At 41.3% G+C, this 27594-nt stretch overlaps 1 protein-coding gene across 2 annotated transcripts in view; it reads left to right on the top strand.

The window, feature by feature from the left end:
* The first annotated feature begins 1317 nt into the window (after positions 1–1317).
* The window catches only part of slc9a5 (solute carrier family 9 member A5), a 113337-nt gene continuing 87060 nt past the window's right edge, over positions 1318–27594 (top strand). For both annotated transcript variants that reach the window (XM_055648520.1, XM_055648521.1), the window contains exon 1: positions 1318–1600. In XM_055648520.1, coding sequence (XP_055504495.1) covers positions 1402–1600 — 199 coding nt within the window. In that variant the 5' untranslated portion in view covers positions 1318–1401. The remainder of the gene's footprint in view (positions 1601–27594) is intronic.

Raw genomic sequence — 27594 nt, 5'->3', positions numbered from 1 at the left:
CAAAATAGTTTTTGCTTCATTAATCAATTAATTAATTAATTAATTAAACAAAAATTAGCTGGTTGGGAACAAGATTGGAACGAACGAACGATGCAAAATCAAATATTCCATTCCATAAGTTCGATAATGTGAGGAAAGGAAAACGTTACATAATCCTTCTAGTCCATTGTTTTGTGATAATTTGAATCTGTGAATATTGGCTTCCTCTCCAATGCAAATCGCGAAATCAATGTGATGGGACAAATCGCAGAGAGCAGAAAAATACCAGCGCATTTGATAGAGGGAAAATTAACCCGCGGTAAACGTGACAGGGTTTTGAAGCATATCGTTTGTGGGAAAACTAATAAGAAGTAAGAAGTTCCATAGGTTTGAAATTATGGGAGGAAATGTATAGCAGAATTTACTTTCTCGCAACCGTTTTTATTTTCCTTTAAAAAACAAAACCACTTTCCCGTTTACATTTTAGTGGATAGGGAGCGATTGTTCCCGGGCTCATAGTTAGCAACGATCACCTTTTCACGCACCTATATTTCTGCACTCGCAAATGTTTTATAAAGGTTAGAGCGGTTAAAGCTTACAGCAAATTGGAGCGGTTACCCATATAGAAAGAGCAGGCAAAATATGCAGGAAAGAACTGTAGATGCTGGTTTAAATCGAAGGTAGACAAAAAATACCGGAGTAACTCAGCGGGTTGCAAGTCAGGCAGCCGGCTGCCGTACTTGCTGAGTTACTCCGTGTTTAAGAAGGAACTGCAGATGCTGGAAAATCGAAGGTACCTCGTTCTCCAGCATTTTTGTCTACCTGCTGAGTTACTCCAGCATTTTGTGTCTACCTTAGAAAGAGCAGGACCAATTAGCACGGGCCAACGACGGTGCGTTGTCAGTTATTTCCATGCCTCTCCGAAGGAGAAGGGAACTTTTTATTTTAACAGCCATATTTGACTAAATTCCTATTTTAGTTTTTTTTTTTTGCAATGATAACAATTAACATTTTTAAATAATGTCAAGTTCTGCTGCTTATTATTAGCGGACGGAGCCGTGCAGCGAGCTCCCGATGTATCATTCTGAGGACGGGTCTCGACCCGACACTTCACCCATTGATTGCTTCTCTCCAGAGATGCTGCCCTGCCCGTCCCGCTGAGTTACTCCAGCATCTTGTGCCTGGGCGCGATGTATCAATCTGCCGCGGGGTGGATACAGAGCGATCGGCGTCGTTATTGGCTGGGGACGCGTCGGTCACGTGTGCGCCGCGACTGTTCCGCCAATGGGAGGCGAGCGGGGGCGGGACTAGGCGGGGAGTCCGGGGTGAGGTGAAGGGCGAGTTGGCAACGCCGCTTGTCCGCTGCCCGAGGCGGCTTGTCTGCGCCTCTCTCCCCCTCCCCTCCCCTCCGCTACCTCCACCATGGCACAGCTGCTGCAAGAAGCCGGCTTCTCCCCGCTGGCTGTCGGCCACACGGCCAGAATGCGGGGCACCGTCGAGGAAGGGGACCCGCACGCCTACAGCACGGCGAGCTTCGAGATGGTCAGGTGGGAGTGGGTGCATGTGCAAGGACCCTACCTGGTGGCCGTGTGGATCCTGGTCGCCAGCTTGGCCAAAATCCGTGAGTACTTCCACCAAGCTTCCTGGGATAGAACAAATGCTCCGTTTCCTGATCCCTAAGTTTCATGCCCCTTATTCCCAAACTGATCAACTATTGGTACAAACATGACCATCAAACTATCAAGAACCAGAGGACGCAGGTTAAAGATGAGAGGAGGGGAAAGGTTTAATAGGAACCCGAGGGGTAACTTTTTTCACACCAAGGGTGGTGGGTGTATGGGACGAGCTGCCGGAGAAGGTAGTTGAGGCTGGGACTGTCGCAACGTTTAAGAAACATTTAGACAGGTACATGGATAGGACAGGTTTAGAGGGATGTGGGCCAAACGCAGGTAAGTGGGACTAGCGTAGATGGGACATGTTGGTCAGTGTGTGGCCAAGTTGGACCGAAGGTCTTTTTTCCACGCTGTAAGACTTCATGACTACATGACTCTATCAGTATACTTTGGTTTACAGTGTGTACACGGTGGTCTGTGTTCAAGTCACCTGCGTAGCTGGGAGAGGGCGAGAGAGAGAGCAGATCTCCACACAAATGACCTGAAGAAATGACCTGCTGCCGGTGCCAAAGCTCATGTCCAGGTGTTCATGTTGGGCAAGCTCTTGAGCCTGGTTGACGAACATCTCAGAGAATGCGGGATCACGAGTTGTAGTGAAATGCTGCAGGAGGAGATGTATACATCCACATTCCGTGTTTAGATCGAGTTCTCTATCAGAGACTGTCAAAGCCCGTAGAGTGTTCTGAAATTTGATCAACGAGTTCATGGCTTTCCGTCACCTCTTATTTTGTTAGCATAATATATTTATTCCTCTGCCAGTGCACCCAATTAAATGTGTTTTATTTCTGGAGTATCGGTTAGCACAATTAATTTGCAGCCCAGAGCACAGCTGAGTGCGAACTGGATGCGTCTTAATGCCTGTAAATTATGCAGCTGCATCTTGGGCGTTTGAGCAATTGAGACAAGTTGCGCAAGTGAAAATGATCAGGTTTTTTTTTCTTGGATAGGAGAGATTAAATTAGATTTAATATAAATGTAAAAGGGTTTGAAATGTCATTTGTTTGGTCCAGTTGCTGCAAATTTTCTCTGCTGGATATTTAAGGCAGTGCCAACACGAATCCATCCATAAATATTAATTCAGGTTTTCTGGTTATTTGACTTTTAGTGTAGGACGGAACTGCAGATGCTGGTTTTTACTGAATTGTTTTTAGTCTAGTTTACCTGACCTGTGGGTAAGGGAGATTATAGATTTGACTCGCTTGAAAGTGGAGTTGTGGATAAAGGGTATTACATAATGGATGTTCTAATTTGGTACCTTACAAATAATAACGAGTTCAAGGGCACTGCACTGGCAGTAAATTCATTTTAAAGACATAATCTCATTGATCTAATGTCAGGTCATTCTACGTGCAGTAACTCTTTCTCATAGAGTACTTGTTCTAAAATTGGAATGAGGATGAATATATCGCCCTGTAGCACGACGGTACTTCAAAATCTGGCCCCACATTCGCTGACAGGTTTGTCAACCAGGGTCAAAGCCTAGCCCAACATAAGCATCTGAATCTGGGACACATGAGCTTTGAGAAATCCCATGTGTCTGGAAAATTGACTTGTGGCAGGAGGGCGTAGTAATGGTGAAACTGTGAGAGGATTTGTCGACAGTAAGGACCAGTGGTAATCTATTGAGGGAGAAGGAGCATTATATTGAAAGCAGGGATATTGGCTACCTCCTGTGTGGACGAGTGGTTTCTGTCATCGGTGAGAAAGCAATATATCCAAGACTAGTGCTTCAGGTGAAAGGTTGACGAGGAATGGATGACTGACTGTATTGAAGGTCATGGTTCCTTAACAGGTGACAGCATGCTGTGATTACAGCAGCGGATTACTAGGCTGTAATTAGGCAGTTCAGAGGTATGGACCAGGGTCAAAGGAGGCTATTAAAGGAGTATTTAAGAAACATGGCCCCAATGATGTGTTTGAGAAGTTTGTTGAAAGTTTAGATATAGTTGGAATAGTGAAATGGTGGTAGCCTTACTGACCTTGTAATCTAAGGGACTGGACCAATGATCCAGCGCAAGTCCCAGAAATGCTGATGTTTTTAAAGAATAGATCAATGAATGTGGGATTTTACAGTGGGTTCCAAGGGAAGGCTGAGTAGGAAATCTCATGTCCGAGCTATTCCCACCTTGCCAGGTAAGCGAGAGGATGAAAGGAAAAGGTGATGTTCAGGTATGTGCTGGTTTACCAAGCTACTCTGGAGCCGCAAGAAGATGCAACTATAGACAATAGAAGCAATTATGACTGGACAAAAAATGGCTGGTCTTACCCTAAAAATTCAGTAAACTGTTAGTTTCTTAGGGCGACCAGTCAGTTTCGTGGTCACCTTTGCTGAAGCATCTGTGAGAAATATGACGTTTCATTCACTCTTCTTGTGTTTAATTGACATTTATTTATACAATTTTCTCCTGTACCACTCTTGCGATGCACACTCTGTAATGATTTATTTACCTCAACAGTAAATATCTGTGTGTGGCAGTGGGGATCAAGGCTGAAACCTCTCTTGCCAAGATTTGCTCATTTTAAAACTCGTATCACTAGGGATTGATCAGAAATTAAAATCTTGATTTGAATTGGCTCTTAAAGCTGAAGCCATTGTAGAGTGAAAGCTGAAATATTTTGGAAGGTGCTGTACTGGACGTTATGACCTTGGTTGGTTGTACTTTGTTTTAGAATTCCTTCAATATTGTATTAGCATGCTATGCTGAAAGACTTCTACTTCAGTGAATTACGTTTAGAGTGATGTGTCTTGTAGAGCAAATGCCTTTATTGTTGATCAGGTGAAATTCGTTGTCACAGTGTTGACATCTTCCTGAGTCACCAGATTGGGCAGATTATTGAAAAGGAATCACAGTAATGCAGAATTCCCTTGGCCTTTCCCTGTAGTAGTAGTAGTAGTAATATTGGCAAACATTTTGAGCTCAAGCCTGGGTCTCAAAATAGAAGCCACAGTTTTTGGAGGCGGATGCTACAAATTAAGTTAAGGTGCCACACTTAACATAACGACAAATAATTTGGAATTGATACAGTACTACTGGGTTATTCTGCACGTTCCAGAGAGCCATTTCAGATTTGCTTTGCTATAGTGTAGCGCAAGTCAATTCTCTATGGACAGTGCCTTAGGATTAACGAGAACTTACTTCCTCTTTGGATTTGTGGGTTCTGAGGTGGTCAGTGGGAATCAATGTAGTCTCTTTCACAGATGGGGCTTTGGGTGGTTTGCGGGGTACTACACAGGGATTCTGTGTGCTCCACTCTATGGTCTTGGTGTTCTATATCATCTGGAATGTTTTTTTTCTTTTCATTCTCATCAACATTCATCCTCATTCTCATCAACTGCACCCAGATTCTAGCACTTACTTGCACAGTAGGGAAAATTTACAAATGCCAATTAACCAGGCGACCCACACATCCTTAGGATGCAGGAAGGAACCCACGTGGTCACAGGGAACATGCAAACTCCACACAGGTGGTATCCGAGGTCGGGATCAAACCCGGGTCTCTAGCGCTGTGAGACAGGGACTCCACCAGCTGCGCCTCTGTGCCACCCTATTTGTTTGATACCAATGTGTGTGGCTTTTTCCGATTGAACGGTGATAGTCCATTTATGGACAATAGTACAAGATACTTCCAAAGTTCAAGCAGTCCTGTAAGATTTCTAAAATGTTTGTAGCTAGTGTGTCATGAAAATGTAATTTCATGACATGAGGTTGTACAGAGTGCCTTTTTCTCATAAATACTGTTGCAGCTTTGAAGCAGTTCACTTGGTCATGAGAGTGAGTGATGCATTTCACTCATTTAGCCGACTATAAAACTCGGCTAATACTGTGAACATTTGACAGATTGTAACCCAATATCTGCATTGTGATTATTCTGCCCACTGTAAAGGTAATCTCTTACTGAAGCTCCTTTTCAGCAACTGAAATCTCCAGAGCACCAGTCAACCAAAGGGTTCTTTGCTTTACAAAATACGTATGTTCTGGGTGTGGGTGCGATTAGAAAAAGAGAACAATAATACTGCCAAAGATATTATCAAGGTGGTTTTCAAAGTTGGAAAGACTTTGTGGAGAACTATCAGATTGAAAATCTTTTGGATGATAAATGTATAATTTCAGAAAGGATGGAAATGTGCAGCAGTGGTAGCAAGAAATTATATATGAGCCGCAGTCTTAGAAACAGAGAATGGTTAGAGGGAGGGGTTCTAAGATCTTATCAGTAATCCATAAGGAAAGACAAAGAGGAGTGATTTTATTTAAAAGGCAAATGTGAACTGGATAAAATGTTGACTTCCACAAGCTAGCAAGGACTAGGTTGTACAAGTTGATCGGTAGCAGGTGAGAAATATTAAACAGAGGAGAACAATGCTGCAGGAAAACAATGGGTCTGGCAGCATCTCTGGAGAACGTGGATAGGTGATGTTTTGGGTCGGGACCCTGTGTTTCCTTTTTTCAAATTCTGAAAAAGGGTTCTGATGCAAAACGCCACCTGTCTATGTTTTCCTGGGATGCTGCCTGACCCACGGAGTTACTCCAGCACATTGTGTTCTTTTGTGTAGACTAGGATCTGCAGTTACTTGTTTCTACAAATAGTAAACAGAATGTTGACCCGATCATTCCCAAATATTTGTCTTGTGTGGACCAAGCGCAGGCAAGTGGGACTAGTGTAGCTGGGACATTGTTGGCCAGTGTGGGCCAGTTGGGCTGAAGGGCCTGTTTCCACACTGTATCACTCTATGACTCTTTGTTGTTTATCTTTTAAAATATGAAAATTTACATATTGATGCAAAAAAATACTCCTGCCTGTTTCATCTTTTATGATATCTGTCCTGCCATCTGAGGGAATATTAATACATTACTCTTCACATAAAAGTTAAATATTACCCAAGGTTGAATTGACATTTACAACTTGCCAGTATACGACTGGGATACTTGTTAAATATTGATGTCTGAGGTGATATTTCAATGTGTAATATTGCCACCAAGGTATGATGGTCAGCAATTTTAGGCGTAAAACTATAAATCAAGTAATTGCACTTTATGTTATTGTGACTGCTCACAACTAAGTTAAATAATTTTAGCAAATAACTTAATTGTTTTGAAACATGAATTTCAATTTCATACAGCAAATTATTATTTTTTTACATTTGAGTTAGCATTTAAGAGATTGAAATAAAACTGTTGGTCCAAATTATTAATTTGTTGAAGCCACAGTACAAATTGCTCTTAAGTGGTGGCGTGCATTTTAATAAGAAGTTGATGCTTTTGCTATTTTGCACAGTCAATCTGGGATTTCATGTGGTATATGGTCATTTCTTTAGACAATGCAACTCGAAGATGTGTGAGAGAGACGTAGATGTGCCAAGAACCGCAAAGTTGTGTCAAGGATCTGACATAAATGGCAGATGCACAATGCCCGTCGTGAATCAAGTTGCCAATTTAGCACATTCACAATTTCAATTCTATCATCTATTTGAATGTCAAACGTGGGAGGTGATGGTGGGCGATGGTAGTTGCATAACAAATAGACAATTGGCAAATCTAACTGTCCTCCTTTTGATCTCTTCAAATTCAAAATTGTCGAACAAAAATGATTAGTATTCAAAAACATAATAACGTAGGAGTAGTAGTAGACCATCAGGCCTGCCTTGATATTTAGTATGATTTTCCTCTTCTGTGCCAGTTCCTTATACAGGTGCACAACCTTTTATCCGAAAGCCTTGGGACCAGACACTTGTCGGATTTTGGACATTTTCGGATTTCCGAATGGAAGATTTTTAGCGTAGATTAGGTAGGTAGCGCGGGCGGCTTGAAAAGTCTGGAGCGACTGCCTCCTCCCCGGAGACCGGGGAATCATTGTAAATCATTACATAAATGTTAGTCAGTTAGTTTGGAGGGATTTTATGTGGTGGTGGTGGTGGGTGGGTGAAGGGGTAAACTTTAATTCTTAGTCCTCTACCTGGTCGGCGACTCCCAACATCGCGGAGCTGGGGGCTCCGTCCGGCTGCGGGCAGCGCCGGTTGTAGCTCCGACCCCGGCAACTCGACCCCTGGCTGCGAGGCGCTCCAAACCCAGCGCCGCCCGCATGATGGTCAGCAATCCGGCGTAAAACTATAAATCAAGTAATTGCACTTTATGCGCCCTGGACTGCCCACAACTAGTTAAACCCCGGTAAGCAAATAACTTAATTGTTTTGAAACATGAATTTCAATTTCATACAGCAAATTATTATTTTTTTTACATTTGCGGATTTAAGAGATTGAAATAAAACAGGGGTCCAGTTGCCGGGGTCGGAGAAGCCACAGTACTGCCCGCAGCCCCAGCTGGGATTTTAATAACCACAGCACGGCGGAGCTTACTGCACGGCGACCCGGTAAGGCATTGACCGCTCCCCGCCTCTCCGACCAGGAAGGGGACTAAGAATTAAAGTTTACCCCTTCAACCCCCCCTTCACATAAAAGTCCTCCAAACTAACTGACTCAACATTTAAGCAATGATTTACAGATGTTTAAGTGTCTCCCCGGTCTCCAGGGAGGATGGTGGCAGCCGCTACAGTAGTACAGACCTGGGTTGACCGTGGGTTGTTCGGGTCAAGTTTGGCGCCGAACGCGAATGATTAGTAGTATTCAAAAAATCCTAATAAATGTAGGAGTAGTAGGAGACCATTTTGATATTAAGTTGATCCGGAACACCGGATAAAAGGTTGTGCACCTGTAATTGTCAATTCTTCAATTTACCAAATACTTATCCATCTCCACCTTAAATATATCTACTCATCTGGCCTTCATCAGCTTTGTCCCCTTGTTTGTCACGTTTTCACAAGTGAAAGCCCATTAACCTCTACCCTGTCATGCTCAGTTAGAACCTCGCATCTTTGAATAAGGTCTCTCTTGTGCTTCTAAACTCCACGGGGTATATACCCAAAATGTCAAGCCTCTTTTGAGAGAAGTCCTCTCAGCACAGGAATTAGCCTGGTGAGCCTCTCTTAGACTGCCTCCAATGATGCAATGATGTGATGATGCTGCACAGTATTCCAGGTGTGTTCTTACCAAGACCCTACACAACTGTCACAAAACCAGAAGACGTTGGAGCAGTGTTAGACATTCCACCCCTCGAGTCTACTCTGCCTTTCAATCATGGCTAGACACAAAATGCTGGGGTAACTCAGCTGGTGAAGCAGCATCTCTGGAGAGAAGGAATGGGCGACGTGTTGTGTTGAGGCCCTTCTTCAGACTGATGTCTGGGGAGGGGACAGGACATAGATAGAATGTCGTCGGAGACAGTAAGACTAGTGGGAGGAAGGGGAAGGGGTTGGAGAGAGAAAGCAAGGTCTATCTAAAAGCTGGGCCCAGCGCAAATTGGAGGAACAGCACCTCATATTTCGCTTGAGTAGTTTACACCCCAACGGTATGAACATTGACTTCTCTAAAAAACCTTGCTTTCTCTCTGAACATCATTCTTTCGAGCTCTCTCTCCATTTAGATAATCATCGTTTTATCCTAAGTGCATAACTTCTCAATTTCCTAAATTAAACTCTATTTGCCAGGTCTTTGCTCAATTTTATCTATATCCCTTTGCAGTCATGATGAACCCGTTCCTCTATTTTCATATCATCAGCTAATTTAGAAACATTGCATTTTGTTCCATTCTCCAGGTCATTAATTGGTAAATTGAGAACCAGGAACTGATCTCTGGAGCACTTCATTAGTCACATTCCTCCATCTTAAAGGACCCTTTTATTCCAGCTGTTTATATTTTAACTAGTTTTCAATCCATATTCACAGAATTCCTCCAATATCATAGACTATTAATTTATGAACCAGCTTCTTGTGTGGCATCTTGTCAACTGTCTCATGGCAATCTCAGTACCTGACATCTACATGTTACCCTTTATCAACTCACCCTCAAAGAATTTGAGCAAATGTGTCAAAAATAATTTGTCTTTCAAAAACAACATGTTGATTTAGATTTGGTGTTCAACATTTCTAGATGGTCATTTTTCTCTTTGATTATTGACTCCTGCTTTTTGCAACAATAGATGTCAAACCACAGTCCCAGCCTTCTGTCTTCCAAGCTTTTTGAAAAGTATCTGTTTTTCCAATTTTTGGGGTATCTTCCTGGAATTTAAGGAGCCACCTCCCATTTAAAACCCATGGATGCAATTTTGTAATGTAATATGTGGCTGAGAGATGCTGCTTCAAGATAACAGCATGTAACAAATTCTTCTGCAAAATGCTAACAACAGGTGCAATTCATTTATTAAGAATAACCCATGAATGTTTGGCTGTCACAGAATGAAGATCAAATGTTTCAAAAGGTGATGAATGGCTTACCTCCAATTATCTTACTGGTCAATGATCATCTGCATGAAAACATTAATCACTTTAAGTAAGTATTATCTTTAGATAATGTGAGATTAGTCACTGACTCTGTTGCACAGATATCTTGATCTTCCTTCATCATTAATTCAAATGATCTATTGGATACCCAAATTTTCTTTCTCAGAGCTCCTAAAGGGTTTCAAATTCCAGTTTCCATTTTCCCATTTGTCCACAATTGCTTGGGCTTAGGCTTGGGGAATTATAAATTATTCCTTAAGAAGAACATCCTAAAGCAAGTGGAAGTGACCGATGTGTTCCTAGATGGGTTGTCATCCTGGAAGGAGTGAGCTGAAATACAGTGAGAACCAGATGTACCTTCTTAATTCGACCGTTGACCCAGATCTCGATGTGGCGGAAAAATTAAGGGCCCAGACAGTGGAAAGAATCAGTTTGAAAATAAGGCGTCTCACCATTACTAAGACCAGGTTGCACTAGCTCATCAAAAACTGTAAGTGATAGCTTTTTCTGAGATAGGATTATTATATATAAGAATAGGGCTGTTAAATTGGAAATTCATGGCACGATTAGATGGATGTTACAAGTTTTAAATCTAGTAGGTTGGAATTAAAGTTGAAATTACAAACTCAGAGCTATACAGCATGGAAATGGGCCCCTTGGTGCCGCCATCTCTGTTGACCAAGTCACCTAACCAAACTAGACGCCCTTGATTGCATCTGGCCCATCTCCCTCCAAACCTCTCCTATCCATGTATCTGCCCAAGATCTGTTCTCTTGTACTCAATAACATTGACAGATAAGGACAACAGTGCAAAATCTCTTCACCACCCTGCCTTGCTGCGCCACCTCTTTCAAGGAACTATGTACCTGTATCACTCGGTCTCTCTGGTCTACAACACCACCCAGGACACTACAATGTACTATGCAAGTCCAACGCTGGCTTGTAAAAAATGCAACTTTTTGTGTTTATCTGACAAACTCCATTTGCCTTGCATCAGCCCATTGGCCCAGTTGATCAAGATGCCGTTGTAATCTTAGATAACCTTCTTTACGATCTGCTACACTATCAGTTTAATTGGACCCAGCAATATTCCCTACGGCACACCATCTGTTCCAGACCTCCAGTATGAAAAACAGTAGCACAAGATAGCTCCCTTTAGCATGGGAACAATCGATGTAAGATCGTGCTTCCATATTTACAATGACATGTAAATGTTTATCCCTCTTCACCTTGTAATTACACCAATTGTTTTTTAAAATGATGCTTAATTGCCATTGGAATTTGTGTAAAATGTTACACGGCACAACTTTTGAGGAATTAACATGTAATTTTCAGTGTAAGTTACTGATTCAGTCTCGCTCACAGCAGGTCACCCGATTGCATATAGCTTGTAATTCTAATGAATTGTGTGCTTTGTTGTTTGCAGGAATGAGAATGTGCAAGCATTTGTACACTTGTACCAAATGTGCGGCATCAATAACCACAGTGAAACTGATAATCTGGCATGCTCAGAATTTTGGTGTAGAAACTAGCGGACTTTCCAAAACTCTTAGATGTTATTCCTATCAATATGTCAATACTTTCTTCGATGCTATCACAGTATTATAATTTCCCAGTTAATCACGAAGGTTTAAAGGAAGAATGTGAAAAAGGACACTGATCAGTGTAAGGTGTGCAGGAACTAACTCGGTGGCTATTTTCTGAGAGTGACCTTAATTGGATGCACTGCTCCTCAGTAAAAGGAATTGCACTCGGCAGTATCATTAGCTGCAGTGAAATAACGAGAGGACGAGGCAGAGAAAAGTTTACCCTGGATCTCCACTACTATCTAAATGTAGCCCCCTTCTCCTCCACCTGCTGCTCTGTTCACAAGAGTTTTTGACAGTTTGTTAGATTGTATATTAAGTTCCATTGATACTGTAATACTCAATGAAGCCCTCATTTATCTCTCATAGGTTGAAAGATTGCAGTATTGGTAATGCACCTCTATATGCCTGATGATCTAATAAGCCCTTTAGAAACATAGAAACATATAAATTAGGTGCAGGAGTAGGCCATTCGGCCCTTCGAGCCTGCACCGCCATTCAATATGATCATGGCTGATCATCCAACTCGGTATCCCGTACCTGCCTTCTCTCCATACCCCCTGATCCCCCTAGCCAGAAGGGCCACATCTAACTCCCTCTTAAATATAGCCAATGAACTGGCCTCAACTACCCTCTGTGGCAGAGAGTTCCAGAGATTCACCACTCTCTGTGTGAAAAAAGTTCTTCTCATCTCGGTTTTAAAGGATTTCCCCCTTATCCTTAAGCTGTGACCCCTTGTCCTGGACTTCCCCAACATCGGGAACAATCCCGATGTTGGAGAAGGGCCGAATGGCCTACTCCTGCACCTAATTTCTATGTTTCTATCTTCCTGCATCCAGCCTGTCCAACCCCTTAAGAATTTTGTAAGTTTCTATAAGATCCCCTCTCAATCTCCTAAATTCTAGAGAGTATAAACCAAGTCAATCCAGTCTTTCTTCATAAGACAGTCCTGACATCCCAGGAATCAGTCTGGTGAACCTTCTCTGCACTCCCTCTATGGCAATAATGTCCTTCCTCAGATTTGGAGACCAAAACTGTACGCAATACTCCAGGTGTGGTCTCACCAAGACCCTGTACAACTGCAGTAGAACCTCCCTGCTCCTATACTCAAATCCTTTTGCAATGAAAGCTAACATACCATTTGCTTTCTTTACTGCCTGCTGCACCTGCATGCCTACCTTCAATGACTGGTGTACCATGACACCCAGGTCTCGCCAGGTTAATGCCAGAAACTCATTCCAAGTGTTAAGTGAGACACAAGTGGACGCTGAAGCACAGAATGCAATCTAACAGTTGGCCCAATAAACAAACTGCTGAAAGAATTCAGTGGGTCAGGTAGCATCGAGTGGAGGGGAATGGACAATCAACGTTTTGGGTGGAGACCCTTCCTCTGGACTGAAAGAGCAGAGGGGAGATGGCTGGTACAAAGAAGTGGGGGATGCATTCGAGTGAGGATGGGTGGGGTGCTGGATGGAATCAGGTGAAGAGAGAGGCATGGAGATGGCAACAGAGACTAGGACAGGATTGGTGGAGGAAACCAGGGTTCCATCTAATGGAAAAGGGATATGGAAGATGGAACCAAATAATGATGGTGAGGTGAACAGATAGAAATAGTGGGGGAAAGGGACTTGATTAAGAGGAGTGTGTGAGTGATGGGCAGATGGCGTGGGTGGGAACAAACACATCTCCTCACTGTTCCCATCTTCCCGCCCTACCCCACCCTTATTTTCTCCCATATTCCACCTTCCTTTCCTATCCGATTCCATCATCTGCATCCCCTTTACCAATCACAAACCAGCCTCTGTCATTATCCTGTCCCTCTCTCCCTCACGACTCCAATTAACGCCTTCTCGATTGGATCCTCCCATTGCCTACATGGACTGCCAGTGAGATTGCAACAGTTAATCTTGAGATTTCTTGACCTTGCCTTATTTTGGTCATTGAAATCCACCTCAAGATTGGAATTTAACTCTGCTCAGACTTTGTCAAAGTAGAAGACTCCAAGAACTAAAAGCAGAGTCTCAGCAGCAACAGTGTGTGATTTCGACCAGAGGAATTATGGGCACCACATGACAAAATGTATCAACTCACTGCAGGCGGATGACAACTGCCAAGTCCACAAAATGTGAATTGACGTCTTCCTAATGGAGCGATGTGGTGGGTGATGCTTTAAGAAGAATGACAAATAATATGAGTTTGTTTTAATAATTTCCAAGTTAAAATTTGAAAGTGAATGGATATTTTGTTACAGAACATGCCAATAATGAATAGGGAATATATTATTATCGGCTTAGTATGCTATTTGTGGTTGTAGCACGCTATTCACTAGTGTATTCTGTGTAGAAAGCACAGATTACCTCTGTTGGCAATCTACTGCATCTAGTCTGACATGCAAGAGATCTGTGTTCGATCCTGATTTCCGGTGCTGTCTGCCTGGAGTTTTGAGCATTTTCCCCATGACCGCGTGGGTTTCTCCTGGGTGCTCTGGTTTCCTCCAACATTCCAAAGACGTACAGGTTTGTAGGTTAATTGTCTTTGGTAAAAATTGTAAAATGTCCCTAGTGTGTAGGATAGTGCTAGTGTACGGGGATCGCTAGTTGGTGTGGACTTGATGGGTCGATGGGCCTGTTTCGGTGCTGTATCTCTGAGGTAAACTAAAGACATTTGTGGATAATCTTCCACATTGGTAAACATATTACTTGCCACTTATCAATCCATGAATGTGTGGTTCATAAGTTCTTGGAGCAGAATTAGGCCATATGGCCCATGAAGTCTACTACGCCATTCAATCATGTCTGATATATCTTTTCTTCTCAAACCCCATTCCCCTGCCTTCTCCCCATACCCCCTGACAATCAAATGGTGTTTTGGTAGACGTCATTGATGTAACATTGTAGTGGAACAGCTTGGCCCGAGGTGCTACTAGTCTGGAGTGTGAATCATCAGTACTACAAGTGAGATGTTGTCTGGTCTCTGAATTACTTACAGCCATTTCTATGTCTCATGGATTGAATCGAATTGGCTGAAGATCCCAATTTTTGGGATGGGGGGAGGGGGAGAGGGGTGGGGTGGGGATCTCGGGAGAAAGCTGAGACGAATCATTCATTTGGCACTCCTGCCGTGGTACTTGTGATCTCATTGGTAATTCTGGCTGAACATCTTGTGATTCCTTCAGCTTTTTCTTTACAGCTCGCGTATTGGGCCACGCCATAATTGAGGAAGGAGGTGTTTCTCCTCCAGTTGGCTGTTTCATTGTCCTTTGCCATTCATGATTGGATGTGGTAGATTTAGGGAGTTTTGATCTGATCCATTGATTATAAGACCCTTGTGAATATTACCTGTTGATGTTTGTTGACTGCACCCCGTTTTGTTTTAATCAACTCTTCTCTTAAAAACTTTGTCTTCAGTTGATTCGAATTGTGTACAACTTTCATTTCAGTTGTCATAGCATGTGTCTGACAAATTGGATTATGAGGTCGGAAGAAAATGTTGTTATTTCACAGGTTCTTGTAAAAATTCAGATAGGATAAGGCTGATATATTCTTGGACATCCAAATGTTACATAACATTGTTTTGTGGGTGACTTATCCCAACTTGGACATCATTCCCAAAATGCTGTTGATGTCTTTGCACGGTTGCCTTGACTATTATTAAGTCTGTCCAAATGTCTTTCCCTTGACCTATTGTGATTGTTGATGGACATTTTAAATGACATTAAGAGTCAATGAAAGGCTTGGTGACTCTACTTGCCTAAGCAGGTAAGAAGGATGTCAGATCTTTCCAGTTAGGCATTATTAAAAGTTGAGCTTGGGACAAGTTATTTTTGAAGGGAAAAGGAGAATATTAGATTAGCAGCTAATGTAGTTTTATTATCAAGATGATGCTGCCAGAAACCTTTGCCATGCTTTTTACCTCCTTGCACAGATCTCCATTTTGATAGTTGAGTCCTATCTGTCCTCCTGCTGTTCAAAATTAAAAACTCTATATGTATCCACACATGAAGAGGTGAGGTGCTTGAAAAACTATTAGGTGTATGAAGAATGCCTTCTTCCCTTTCATGGTCTAAATCACCGTGCAACTGAAATCAATTGTAAAGACTTGGACAGATCTCACAGTTTAGAACATTCTTAATTGCAAGCTTTTTTTCCAAATATTGGTGTTAATTTTTGTGGAGCTGGCAAAGAATTGCATTATGTGTAATTGTGACATTTTGCAGCAGCTCTGGGTGCAAATTTACTGTAGGTTGCCCAGTTCAGAAATTGTAGAAAGGAAAGAATGTCTTTCTAGGAAAGAAAGGAAAGATTTTGACTTGTACAGGTTGCACGCATATAGTTGTCATTAAAGTCAATTTCAAGCTTGGCTTAAATTGGTCAAATTGAATGACATTTAGCATCTTAAAACTAAAACAAACAGTTCCCTGCAAAAATTTATTCTGCAATATCAATGGATACTCCACTGAGTTAAGATGGAATGGAACATGTAGAAAATGATTCTTCCCACCCACCCAAGTTAATTGAATGGTAAGTATTTTCAAAGCACAATATATTTTCTCATTTAAAATGTAATGAAGGTACATGGAGTCAAGAAAATCTGTATGATTTTAAAAAATGGTTTGTGTGGAGCGAGGGGGCCATAAAGTAATAATAACCTGGAAACTTACAAATAAATTTGTTTGGTGCCTCCAAACAATTAGCCAAGTGCAATTCCCACAGCCACACGGAGGCCAGAGCTGTAGATGTAACAGGTCTTTATTTAGCACAAGTAGACATTAAGGAGGAGACCTGGTGGAATAATCACTCAGGAGAATTGCTCATTTGAATCGCTCTGAAAAAGTGTTTGAGTTTTTATACTCTTAAGAGCAAAGATAACAGCAGATGCTTAACTACAATTTTAATAGTTGCAATTGGTGTTGGCTTATTATTGTCCCGTGTACAGAGATTGAGTGGGAAAACTTTATTTTGCAAACTATCCAGGCAAATCATGCTGTACATGAACATAATCAAATCATACGTGAGTACAACAGGGAGTGCAAAAGATAAAGGAAGCAGAGTGCTGAATATAGAGTAGAAACAAGATGCAGGTTTACAAAACCAAATGCATAATGTGTTGGATTAACACAGCGGGTCAGGCAGCATCCCTGGAGGACAGTGATGGGCAATGTATTGGGTTGAGACAGTACTTCAGACTGATTGAGGGATAGTTAGCAACTGGGAGATACAGCAGGCCTACACAGACCGAGTGCAGGTTGTTTAGTGTACGCTTGATGTAAAGGTTGCCACATTGGGAGCATGGATTGAGGTTTGAGGAGGAACCTCTGTCTCACCTCAAAGAGCTGCTGGTGTCCCTGGATGGATGTGAAGGAGAATGTAGTGTTGCAGCTGCAGAGAAAATGCAAAGGCTGCTTTGAGGTAGATTGGGAATTCATCATAAGTACATGAAAGGTCCATTCGCGAGTCGGATAACAGCAGGAAATAAGTGGTCTTGCATTGTTTACTTCAATATTTTTAGTGCAATCAAATGGTTCCATTGAGAATTGAAGCACATCTTGACTGATAATTTCATTAAATGCCTTTTGGGACAAAATAATGTTCAAGCAGTTTTTGACAGAAACCCAGGACACTTAATGTTCGCAGGGTGATGACGGAGTCACTGGGTATGCAAATACCCCAGTTATTGATTGACAAAACAAATATGCTGTGGCCCTGCTTGATATGTTGAGTGACAACGTAGCAAGTTTTGAACCAACCTTGTCCTTTTTATACAATGTTCCAAAATGCCTTGCGTACAAATATCTGATGTCTAGTTAGATGTTGCCCCATTGTTGCGTATTTGGCCAATGCACAAAAGAATGGCTCACAATTATGTCAATTTACAGATCGTATCTCCTAAGCGACCTCCTGCTGCGAGCCAGGAGCCAGTAGATTGTGCTCTGCAGGCAGCTATTAGTTTATGCAGCTATCCTTCTAATCTCAAAACTCATTACTGCTTGTAGTTTACATTTTGTAATAGCTCATCTATTCTGGTTCTCATTTGCCTTCATTGATCTTGTATCTTAAGCTAATACTTCAGCTTCTCCCTAACAGTCTTCATGGCAGAGTCCAAGTTCATAAACTTGGATAGACACAAAATTATCCAGTAACCTAGCGAGTCAGACAGCATTTCTGGAGAAAACAGATAGGTGACGTTTTGGGTGCGAACCTTTCTCCAGTCTGAATGTATCATGACACTTGAGTATAATGGGCCTGTCCCACTTGGGCGACTTTTTAGGCGACTGCAGGAGACTATTGCAATCGCCACATGTTCGCGAGTGGTTGCCGGGGAGTCGCCTTCATGGTTGTGAGGAGTTCCCGCATTCTGGGATTGTCGCCGTGAATTTTTCAACCTGTTGTAAAAATTCGCTGCGACTAGAATGAAGCCGCCATGGAGAGTAGCGAGAATTCTCGTGTCGTAGGTGGGTCGCCAGGAAGTCCCAGTGGGTTGCCAGAAGGTCGAAGGTTCTTGTACGTTGTAGCTGGTGCTGACCGGTGAATTTCATTGGGGGGAAAAAAAACATAAGCAGTAGTTTTCAGAACCGAGGATAACCGACCGGTAAGGTTAAATGGCCGCCGAGCTTCACAGCCGTGTATCTCTGCCTTCTTAAAAGTTGTCTCCGCTCCTTCTCTCCCCCCCACCCCCTTTTCCCTCCTTCCCCCCCCCCCCCCCTCTCCTCCCCGCTTTTAAAGGCCTTACCGTACACTGTGCTTTAGCCATAGTAATTACAGCGCCAACCTTCCTGTTCATGTGTGTCTGTATCACATTGGCTTTGCAACGTGTGAATTTCACTCGGACAGCATTCCCCCCCGCTAGCCCTGGCCCCCTGCCTGCATAATGGGCTGGTGAAGGAAGCTGAGTGTGTGTGTTTGTGTGTGTGTCCGTGTGTGTGTGTGTGTGTGTTCCACACTGACAGTCGCCGTTCCAGTTGCCGGTTTTTCAGGTGATTGCTGGCAACCTGACAGTCGTCTGAAAAATCGCCTGTGGGACAGGCCCTTTAGTAACCTTTATCCTTAGACAGCATTGTCCGACATGTGACAAGAAGGAAAGTAACTTTATAGTTTTCACTTTTTTCAACTCTCCAATTAACTCTTTAGAAAATGATTCACATCAAATGTCACAGATAAATCTGCACAATTCATCTGTTCCTAAATCCAGTATGAAATTATCAAGTCGCACAACTAATATAGTGCAATTTGATAAATCAGAATAAATAATTCACCCACTATGCACTTTTTACTTTACTGTTTTGCTTTTGAGATGAACAGTCATCAATTACCCATTTGCTCTCCTCCTCCCACTCCACTCTCACCTCACCTCATTGTGTGGTTGCAAATAATAAGCCATGCAATTAATCTTTCTCTCTGCCTTTCAAGTTGTTGTCTCACTAAGCACCTGATGAATTTAGAACCTTATGTCAACCATTTTGTACCTGATGGTACTTAGTTATATTATCTCCCAAGTTTACCTCAAAAATCTATAATCTATGATCTATAATCATGTAAATATTCAGCTTCATTCTTCAATCAACAATTAAATCTCCCTCTTTCGGCAAAGTCATGCTTACTTTCCATCTCTCGAGATGGCGCTGACATGTAAAAGTCCCTAACGATTCTGCAATTGTGGTGACAAACCTGCTGCTTTACTTGTCAAACCTATCTACATGTATAAGATCCAACTGCTCAATGTTTCATTGGGCAAAAGCGGATGCAAGTTAATATAACTCCAACAATTTGATTTTTGTGAGTTTTGTTCAACTAGTATAGCTTTGCACATCTTGCTTTCTTTTGGATGAAATAAGACCTCCTGTCATTACCCCCTCTGTTCTTTGAGGAATAATGCATGACCTTTTCAGATGATTGCAATACGAATAAACCAATTGGATCATTTTTAACAGTGGAAATGTCAACAGTTCTATGCGGCCAAATGTGTTGATTGATCAAACATTGCATCCTAACAAAAAAAAACAGTGCAGCATTTTCTAGGTGTAATCTTTTTTTTAAAAAAGACACACAATTATTTGAATTTGAGAATGTTTGTGCTTCGTAATACAGTGTCCTCCATAATGTTTGAGACAAAGACCCATCATTTATTTATTTGCCTCTGTACTCCAAAATTTGAGATTTGTAATAGAAAAAAATCACATGCGGTTAAAGTGCACATTGTCAGATTTTAATTAAGGCCATTTTTATACATTTTGGTTTCACCATGTAGAAATTACAGCAGTGTTTATACATAGTCCCCCCATTTCAGGGCACCATAATGTTTAGGACACAGCAATGTCATGTAAATGAAAGTAGTTGTGTTTAGTATTTTGTTGCATATCCTTTACATGCAATGTCTGCGATTCATGGACATCACCAGTTGCTGGGTGTCTTCTCTGGTGATGCTCTGCCAGGCCTGTATTGCAGCCATCTTTAGCTTATGCTTGTTTTGGGGACTAGTCCCCTTTAGTTTTCTCTCAGCATATAAAAGGCATGCTCAATTGGGTTCAGATCGGGCGATTGACTTGGCCACTCAAGAATTGATCGTTTTTTAGCTTTGAAAAACTCCTTTGTTGCTTTAGCAGTATGTTTAGAATAATTGTCTCGCTGTAGAATGAACCGCCAGCCAATGTGTTTTGAGGCATTTGTTTGAACTTGACAGATAGGATATGTCTATACACTTCAGAATTCATTATGCTACCACCATCAGCAGTTATATCATCTATGAAGATAAGTGAGTCAGTACCTTCAGCAGCCATACATGCCCAGGCCATAATACCCCCACCATCGTGTTTCACAGATGAGGTGGTATGCTTTGGATCTTGGGCAGTTCCTTCTCTCCTCCATACTTTGCTTTTGCCATCACTCTGAGATAAGTTAATCTTCATCTCATCTGTACACAAGACCTTTTTCCAGAATTGTGGTTGCTCCTTTATGTACTTCTTGGCAAACTGTAACCTGGCTATCCTATTTTTGAAGCTAACCAGTGGTTTGTATCTTGCAGTGTGGTCTCTGTATTTCTGTTCATCTGCAGACAGTGGTCATTGACCAATCCACACCCGATTCCTGAAGAGTGTTTCTGATCTGTTGGACAGGTGCTTGGGGTTTTTTCTTTATTATAGAGAGAATTCTTCTGTCATCAGCTGTGGAGGTCTTCCTTGGCCTGCCAGTCCCTTTGTGATTAGTAAGCTCACCAGTGCTCTCTTTCCTCTTAATGATGTTCCAAACAGTTGATTTTGGTAAGCCTAAGGTTTGGCTGATGTCTCTAACAGTTTTATTCTTGTTTCCCAGTCTCATAATGGCTTCTTTGACTTTCATTGGCACAACTTTGGTCCTCATGTTGATAAACTGCAATAAAAGTTTCCAAAGGTGGTGGAAAGACTGGAGGAGAGACTAGGTGCTGAGAGCTCTCGTATACCTGCATTGAAGAGGCAATTAAGCACACCTGAGTAATTACAAATGCCTGTGAAGCCATGTGTCCCAAACATTATGGTGCCCTGAAATGGGGGGACTATGTATAAACACCGCTGTAATTTGTACATGGTGAAACCAAAATGTATAGAAATGGCCTTCAATAAAATCTGACAATGTGCACATGTGATTTTTTTTAAATTACGAATCTCAAATTGTAGAGTACAAAGGCAAATAAATAAATGATGGGTCTTTATCCCAAACATTATGGAGGGCACTGTATGTTTAAAAAATATTCATCTAGGTAGTCTGGAGTATGCAAGAGACAGAATTTGTTGGATGGAGATTTCTATCGACCAAATTTTTGAATGGACTTAGTTTTGGGTTATAAATGACTGCTTTCCTTTGTGTGCGAAACTCGCTGTTCTCTGTGACCTATTTTTGTTCATGACCCTTGCAATGATAGGGAACAAATGACCCAAATTATACATAATTGGGAATCCAAAGAGCGAAGCTCATGAAGATATGAAAAGTTAAGCTGAATAAATGAGATGTAATGTGGAAACATTTGCTTATGGAAAAGTATTGGAAGAGAATTTTCAATGCTTCCATTGAAGAGAAGAAAAACCCATGAAAATGTTGAAAAGTAGGAGAACTTCATCTAGATTTGGCAATGCACAGGCCAATAAATGAACCCTATATAAAGATGAAGTAAAGGATTTGATTTGTCCTATAGCAGAAGGGAGCAAAGCTCCAATGGATCAAAGGAACCCCCAAGTTAAAAAGATAGGAGTACGGGTCGAAGAGAGTAAAGTGGCACGGTTGGTTGAGTGTGAACTAACATATCCTGTTTTAAATCCAGCTATCTATAGGCCCAAGGGATAGATATTTCTAACTTCTATCCCTTAGTAAAGAGGCACATTCAGCATTATTCACAAAAATATCCAAATATCCTTCTGAAATTCCTCGCTGCTATTATTATTATTTTTTAATGTATAACCTGATAAACTAGGCAATCCAGCCAGATAACTTGACTAGTAAAGGTAAATTATAAAGGAAAAATCTCTGTTAATAGTCATAATTCAGTGTTGGGGGGGGGGGGGCGTCATTGAACCTCCTATGGCCCTGTCGATGGACACAAGATGCTGGAGTAACTCAGCGGGACAGGCAGCATCTCTGGAGAGAAGGAATGGTGACATTTCGGGTCGAGACCATCGTCTGCTGTTGAATTTAACCAGCATATATTATTTTTTCACAAAGCAGCGAAAATGACAATTGGTTGTGGAGGTGAATATGAATTCAATATGTTGGTTTTGCACTTACTTAGCCTGGTGCTGCCCATATTATTCCATTAGCTGACTAACCGACCATGCTGCTTTCAATATCAGAGCTATTTTTTGATATAATTTTGTAATGTGGCTGGAAAGACAGTGAGAAATCAAATCGTTGAAAACTTAAGGATTTCAAATTCAGTATTAAATAGCAGCTATGTTACCAGTTTTATTTGTATACATTTGGGCACTGGTGACTCAGCAGTTGGTGCTGCTGCCTCATGGCTCCTGTGACCCAGATGCTGTCTGTGTAGAATATGCATGATATCTCTCCGTGTGAGTTTCGTTCCAAACTGGTTACTGTAAATAAGACCTTGTTTTGGTAAGTGCCAAAAAGAATTAAAAGGGAGTGAAAATCTTCAGTTTCCAAGTTCTTCCTCATGCATGCACTTCATTTTTTAAATACACTGATATATTGATCCATAGCTAGGCATATGAGAGAGAGAGAGAGAGTAAATGGTGTGGAAATAAGACCTGTGGGATTGCACTGCTGGGAGCTGGCAAGGACCTGATGGGCCAAATTGCCAACTTTTATATCATTATAAGTAAGTTAACCTTACTACCCTATATTTTAGTGTTTCTACATAATGAAGTGATGAGACAAATTGGACACTGGCAAAGCTGCAGTCTACGAGACTAGCTCTTTGAAAGGCCATTCCTGTTGTCTGTGGTATAAATGAAAGGACAATAGTTCTTATTTCAGCTAGCATACCAGATTAACACTTGAGTGAGCCACTTACTGTGATCAGCGTGATCCTCAATATTTTCTGGTAAATGATTTAGAAAGCATAATCTGACATCAGCAATTTGTATCCAGAGGGAAGAAAAATGAAATTTGGCCCAAATATGAGTTGTGAAATGCATAGTTAATAATTTGCTCACTCCTTTTATTATGTGTTTTGGCCGGTCTGCAACATTGAAAGTTCTATTATTTTAAATGACTCGCATTACATTTTTATTATTTAATAAAACAAAGTGACATTAGAGAAGTAAAAATTGAAAAATACTGGAGCAACTCAGCAGATCAGACGGCGGACGTGGAAAGAGAAACGGCGAACATTTAATGTTGAGGCCCCTTCATTAGAAGTGGGAGGATGGGGAGGGATATTGGTTAATCAGTTGGTCCATGGGTTAATGGTGACAATTAAGAGGGAGTGTACAAGCAAAAGGGAGCAAAATAATTTGTGAAATATAGGGCTGTGGGACACGTATCAATGGGGAGAGAAAAGCCTGAACCAATTTCACAGATGGATGACTTGCAACATAAATGATCAGTTCTGATCTAGACAGGAAAGTCAGTTTGCTGAAATTGTAGAATTCAATTTTACCTGTTACCCAAGTCATGTTCTGATTTATCTGGGGATGCAAGGTGGAATGAGTCACGATGCACAAGTCCCTGGAAATTAGAAATAATATAAGTACATCCAACACCAAATACCCTTGTCCTCATAGCCACCTTCATGTATGGCTGCATCAGGTTATGCTGGGAACTGAATTACGCGAGCAAGTTGCTAATCAGCTGGACGTTGCCACAGCACTTTAGTCTAGAGCAGTGGTTCCCAACGTGGGGCGTACGCCCCACAGGGGGGCAATTTGATTTTTAAGGTGGGCAATTGAGCAATTTGGAGGTCTGGGTCCAAATTATCGATTTTTATTTTTTAGGATTTTCCATCAGGTAAACTTATGTAGTTTATGTTTCAGATGTTATTTTGAGTAAATAATTTTTTTTGGGTAAAAAAGGTCTTTATTGTGTAGTTATTACAACCAAGGTATTGGCGTTTTAAGCTTCTTCAGCTGAAATGGAGTTCACTTTTTAAATGATAAGGATTATATATCACCACATGGGAGGTGGGGGGGGCATCAGGATTTTAGAGGTGATTAGGTGGGACATGGCCAAAAAAAGGTTGGGAACCACTGGTCTAGAGATAGTGTGGAAATATGCCCTTTAGCCCACCAAGTCCGTGCTGACCAGCGATCTCGGCACCATCTTACACACACTAGGGGCAATTTACACATACACCAAGAAAATTAACCTACATACATGTCCATCTTTGGAGTGTGGGAGGAAACCGAAGATCTCGGAGAAAACCAACCCGGTCACGGGGAGAACGTACAAACTCCATACAGACAACACCCGTAGACGGGATCGAACCCGGGTCTCCGGCGCTGCAAGGGCTGTAAGGCAGCAACTATACCACTGCACCACCAAGCTGACCAAGCTTGGTGTATTTGATAGAAACACCTTAGATGACAATTTCATCAGGCAGCGAGCGGTCAGCATGGAACATCCTGCCCACTGTGGTACAAAGACACACTGGAGCTTGTGGAGTTGCTCCCTGAGCAGATTATTCAAAACATCTGGCAGAAAGTCTCATCACCAGAACGTGCCAATATACACTAAGGCCTCACTTGACCAGTGATGAGAAGGGCCCGCTGTGTCATATCATTCCTGATTGGTTGGCATTTCAATGCACACTGAAAACGCGATGCCGTGTTTTCCAACACACATTTGAATAAATAAGTAACCAACAAGGGAAATGCAGAGTACAAGACTATTTGTTGTACAAGTTAGACATGGCTACAAAATATGATGTTTGTTTCCTTCCTCCTCCTCAGAATATGCTAATCTAGTTTATCTAACTCGGCATGAACTAGAGTTGAGTGCCTGGCCTATTTAGTAAGTGACAGTACTTTCATGATCTGTGAGGAGACGAGATCCATTTAACTATAATCACTGTATAGGCAATTGTAAATGCCACTGTCACTTCTTTTACTTTTTGATAATCTATTTGAAAGTTGGTGAATAAATTTTGATTGTATTTGTTATCTATTTGCATTTTTTTTTTAACCATTTGGGCATTCAGATCATAGAGCCATAGCCAACACCACAGAATACTTTCCTTTCCTTGTTCCCCAGAGGTGCTGCCTGAGAATGGTCTTGACCCGAAACGTCACCCATTCCTTCTATCCAGAAATGCTGCCTGTCCTGCTGAGTTACTCCAGCATTTTGTGTCTAACGATGCTACCTGACCCGCTGAGTTACTCTAGCACTTTGTGTCTACTACAGAATACTATGAAGGTGAAAAGGGTAGATCAGTAGAAAAAAATGTAAACCATATTTGTTCCATTAGCAACATGTTTATGAAGTTACTGCTCAATTTTAATGTTTTGAATAAACAGTAATGTGTGAACAGGCTTGTCATTCTGCTTGGATAGTTGATTCATGATAAAATGTCCTTGAATATCAGAACTCTGGATTAGTTGCTGTTGGGTTATTCATTCTGAAGTTATCTTAGTAAATGGTTTATTTGAGCAAAACTAGAGTTGTCTAAATAATGGCAAGGTTTAATTATTTAAAGTGGGAAATGAGTCCAATACAAACAAGTCGTAAAATTAATTTGTATTGGCAGCTTTGAATGTAACAAATCGATGTGCGTTTTTTCTATTAAAAGATGTCTAATATTTTATTCTGAGGCAGCAGTAATTTTAGACTCTAGTTCAAAGTGCTTTAATGCAAGAGAAAGAGATGAAGGTGGTTTGATGTAAGAGGACAAGAAGAAATGGCACTGGTGGGCAGTTTAATTTACAGGCTTGAAGGATGCATTGAACCACTTAACAGACAGCTGGAGTATAACATGGAGTTCTAGTCTCGTCTAAAAGGACGAATGTGAATGGAGTGGGTTCCTGCAGATTTACGAGGACATTGCCAGAGGACATTGCCAGAGCTGTAAAATTATGTCTATAAAAAGAAAGTGGATAAACTGGGGTTGTTTGGTTTGAAAAAGAAGGAAGAACTAATGAGGTTGTATAACACTGAGAGGCAAAGGAAAGGTGAACAGGTAGGATAACTTCCCTTGCCATGGGTTATGGGGAGAAACCAGGAAAATGGGGTTGAGAGGGTAGATCAGTCTTGATTGAATGGTGGAGTAGACTCAATGGGCTGAATGGTCTAATTCTGCTCCTATGACATGAACTTTGCAGACCGGACAATGCTAGAGGACATAGATTTAAAGTATCTAGTAAAAAAATAAATAAGAGTGGAACTGAAAATGTATTGGTAGAGATAGTATCACTATCTTCTTGTAGCCAAAGTAATCTTAGAGACTCTTTTTCCAGCTGTCATGGAATAAAGAACTTGTGAAACATTTTTACTTCAGATTCATTGTATTTTTAGAATGAGGGAGACAGAACCTCATCAGATAGAATTGGAAGCCTATTTTCGTCATTGTAATGGAGAAGCCAATTGTTCTAGATTTTCTGGACTTCAGAATAAAGCAATCACTCAAAGTTACTTTGTATAACCAGAAGGTGAAACATTTTTGCAAAAGATGTTCAGCATTTTACATGGGAGAAAAGAGCAATTTGCTTGGATAATTATTGATTTAGTTCAGTTTTTCATTTGGTGGGGTTCTTCTACTTGTTCTTCTTGCGTATGGCGTGCACAGCCTAAAGTTGTAGGACAACTTGTTCTATTTGATCTTATTTGATTGTGCACGCCAGGTTGATTGCATTCGGCGAAACAGGGCGGACCACGTGAAGGTTGCAATCTTCCACCCCATTTGGTGGGGTTTAGGGCTGTGTTGCACTCACTGGTGAATGGGCAGACGGATGCTAGAAACATCCAGTCAGGATGGTTGCAGATAAGAAGTCCTTTTCAATCACAGAATTCCATTTCCCCAGGTTAAACTTGCACAATACTTGGGCAGGAGTTGGCAAATTATATGAAGACAACAAATTAGATCTTTACAATCTGATCACACCAAGTGATTTTTGTTCGGGCACAGATTTCTTAAGCTCGCTGCGGGAGGTTATCATAATGCATACAAGGTATTCCATTCTTTGATTAATGGAATTGTTTAGAAAGCTACAGATACCTTGTACAGTTAGTGAGCATTGAATCTAGTAGCAGTAAACGGTGCCAGGTACAGCATTCAAATTATGAAATGATTGTGACTTCATTATTTTTCTGAAATGGATGCATTATGTGAAAATGTCCCATTTTCTTTTCTTTTGCAATTGTCTTCCTCTATTATTAAAACCTTTTCCTCTTACAGTTTTTCTTTTGTCTGGAAATGAAGGAATATAGGGTTAGTACACAAAAGTGTTTCTGAAATAATGGATCAGCTAATTGAATGACAGAATACAAAGAAGCAGCCAAATGACCTGCTCCAGATTCTATTCCTTTTGTTAGATTGTATTTCTTTTCTGCCGCTTAATCTGTGCAATGACACTCCAGATTATCTTGAATTCCCTCTGAGAAAGAGCTTC

The sequence above is a fragment of the Leucoraja erinacea genome, chromosome 17 (genome assembly GCF_028641065.1).
Source record: "Leucoraja erinacea ecotype New England chromosome 17, Leri_hhj_1, whole genome shotgun sequence".
Taxonomy (NCBI): Eukaryota; Metazoa; Chordata; class Chondrichthyes; order Rajiformes; family Rajidae; genus Leucoraja; species Leucoraja erinaceus.
This window is presented reverse-complemented; position numbering and strand designations above follow the sequence as displayed.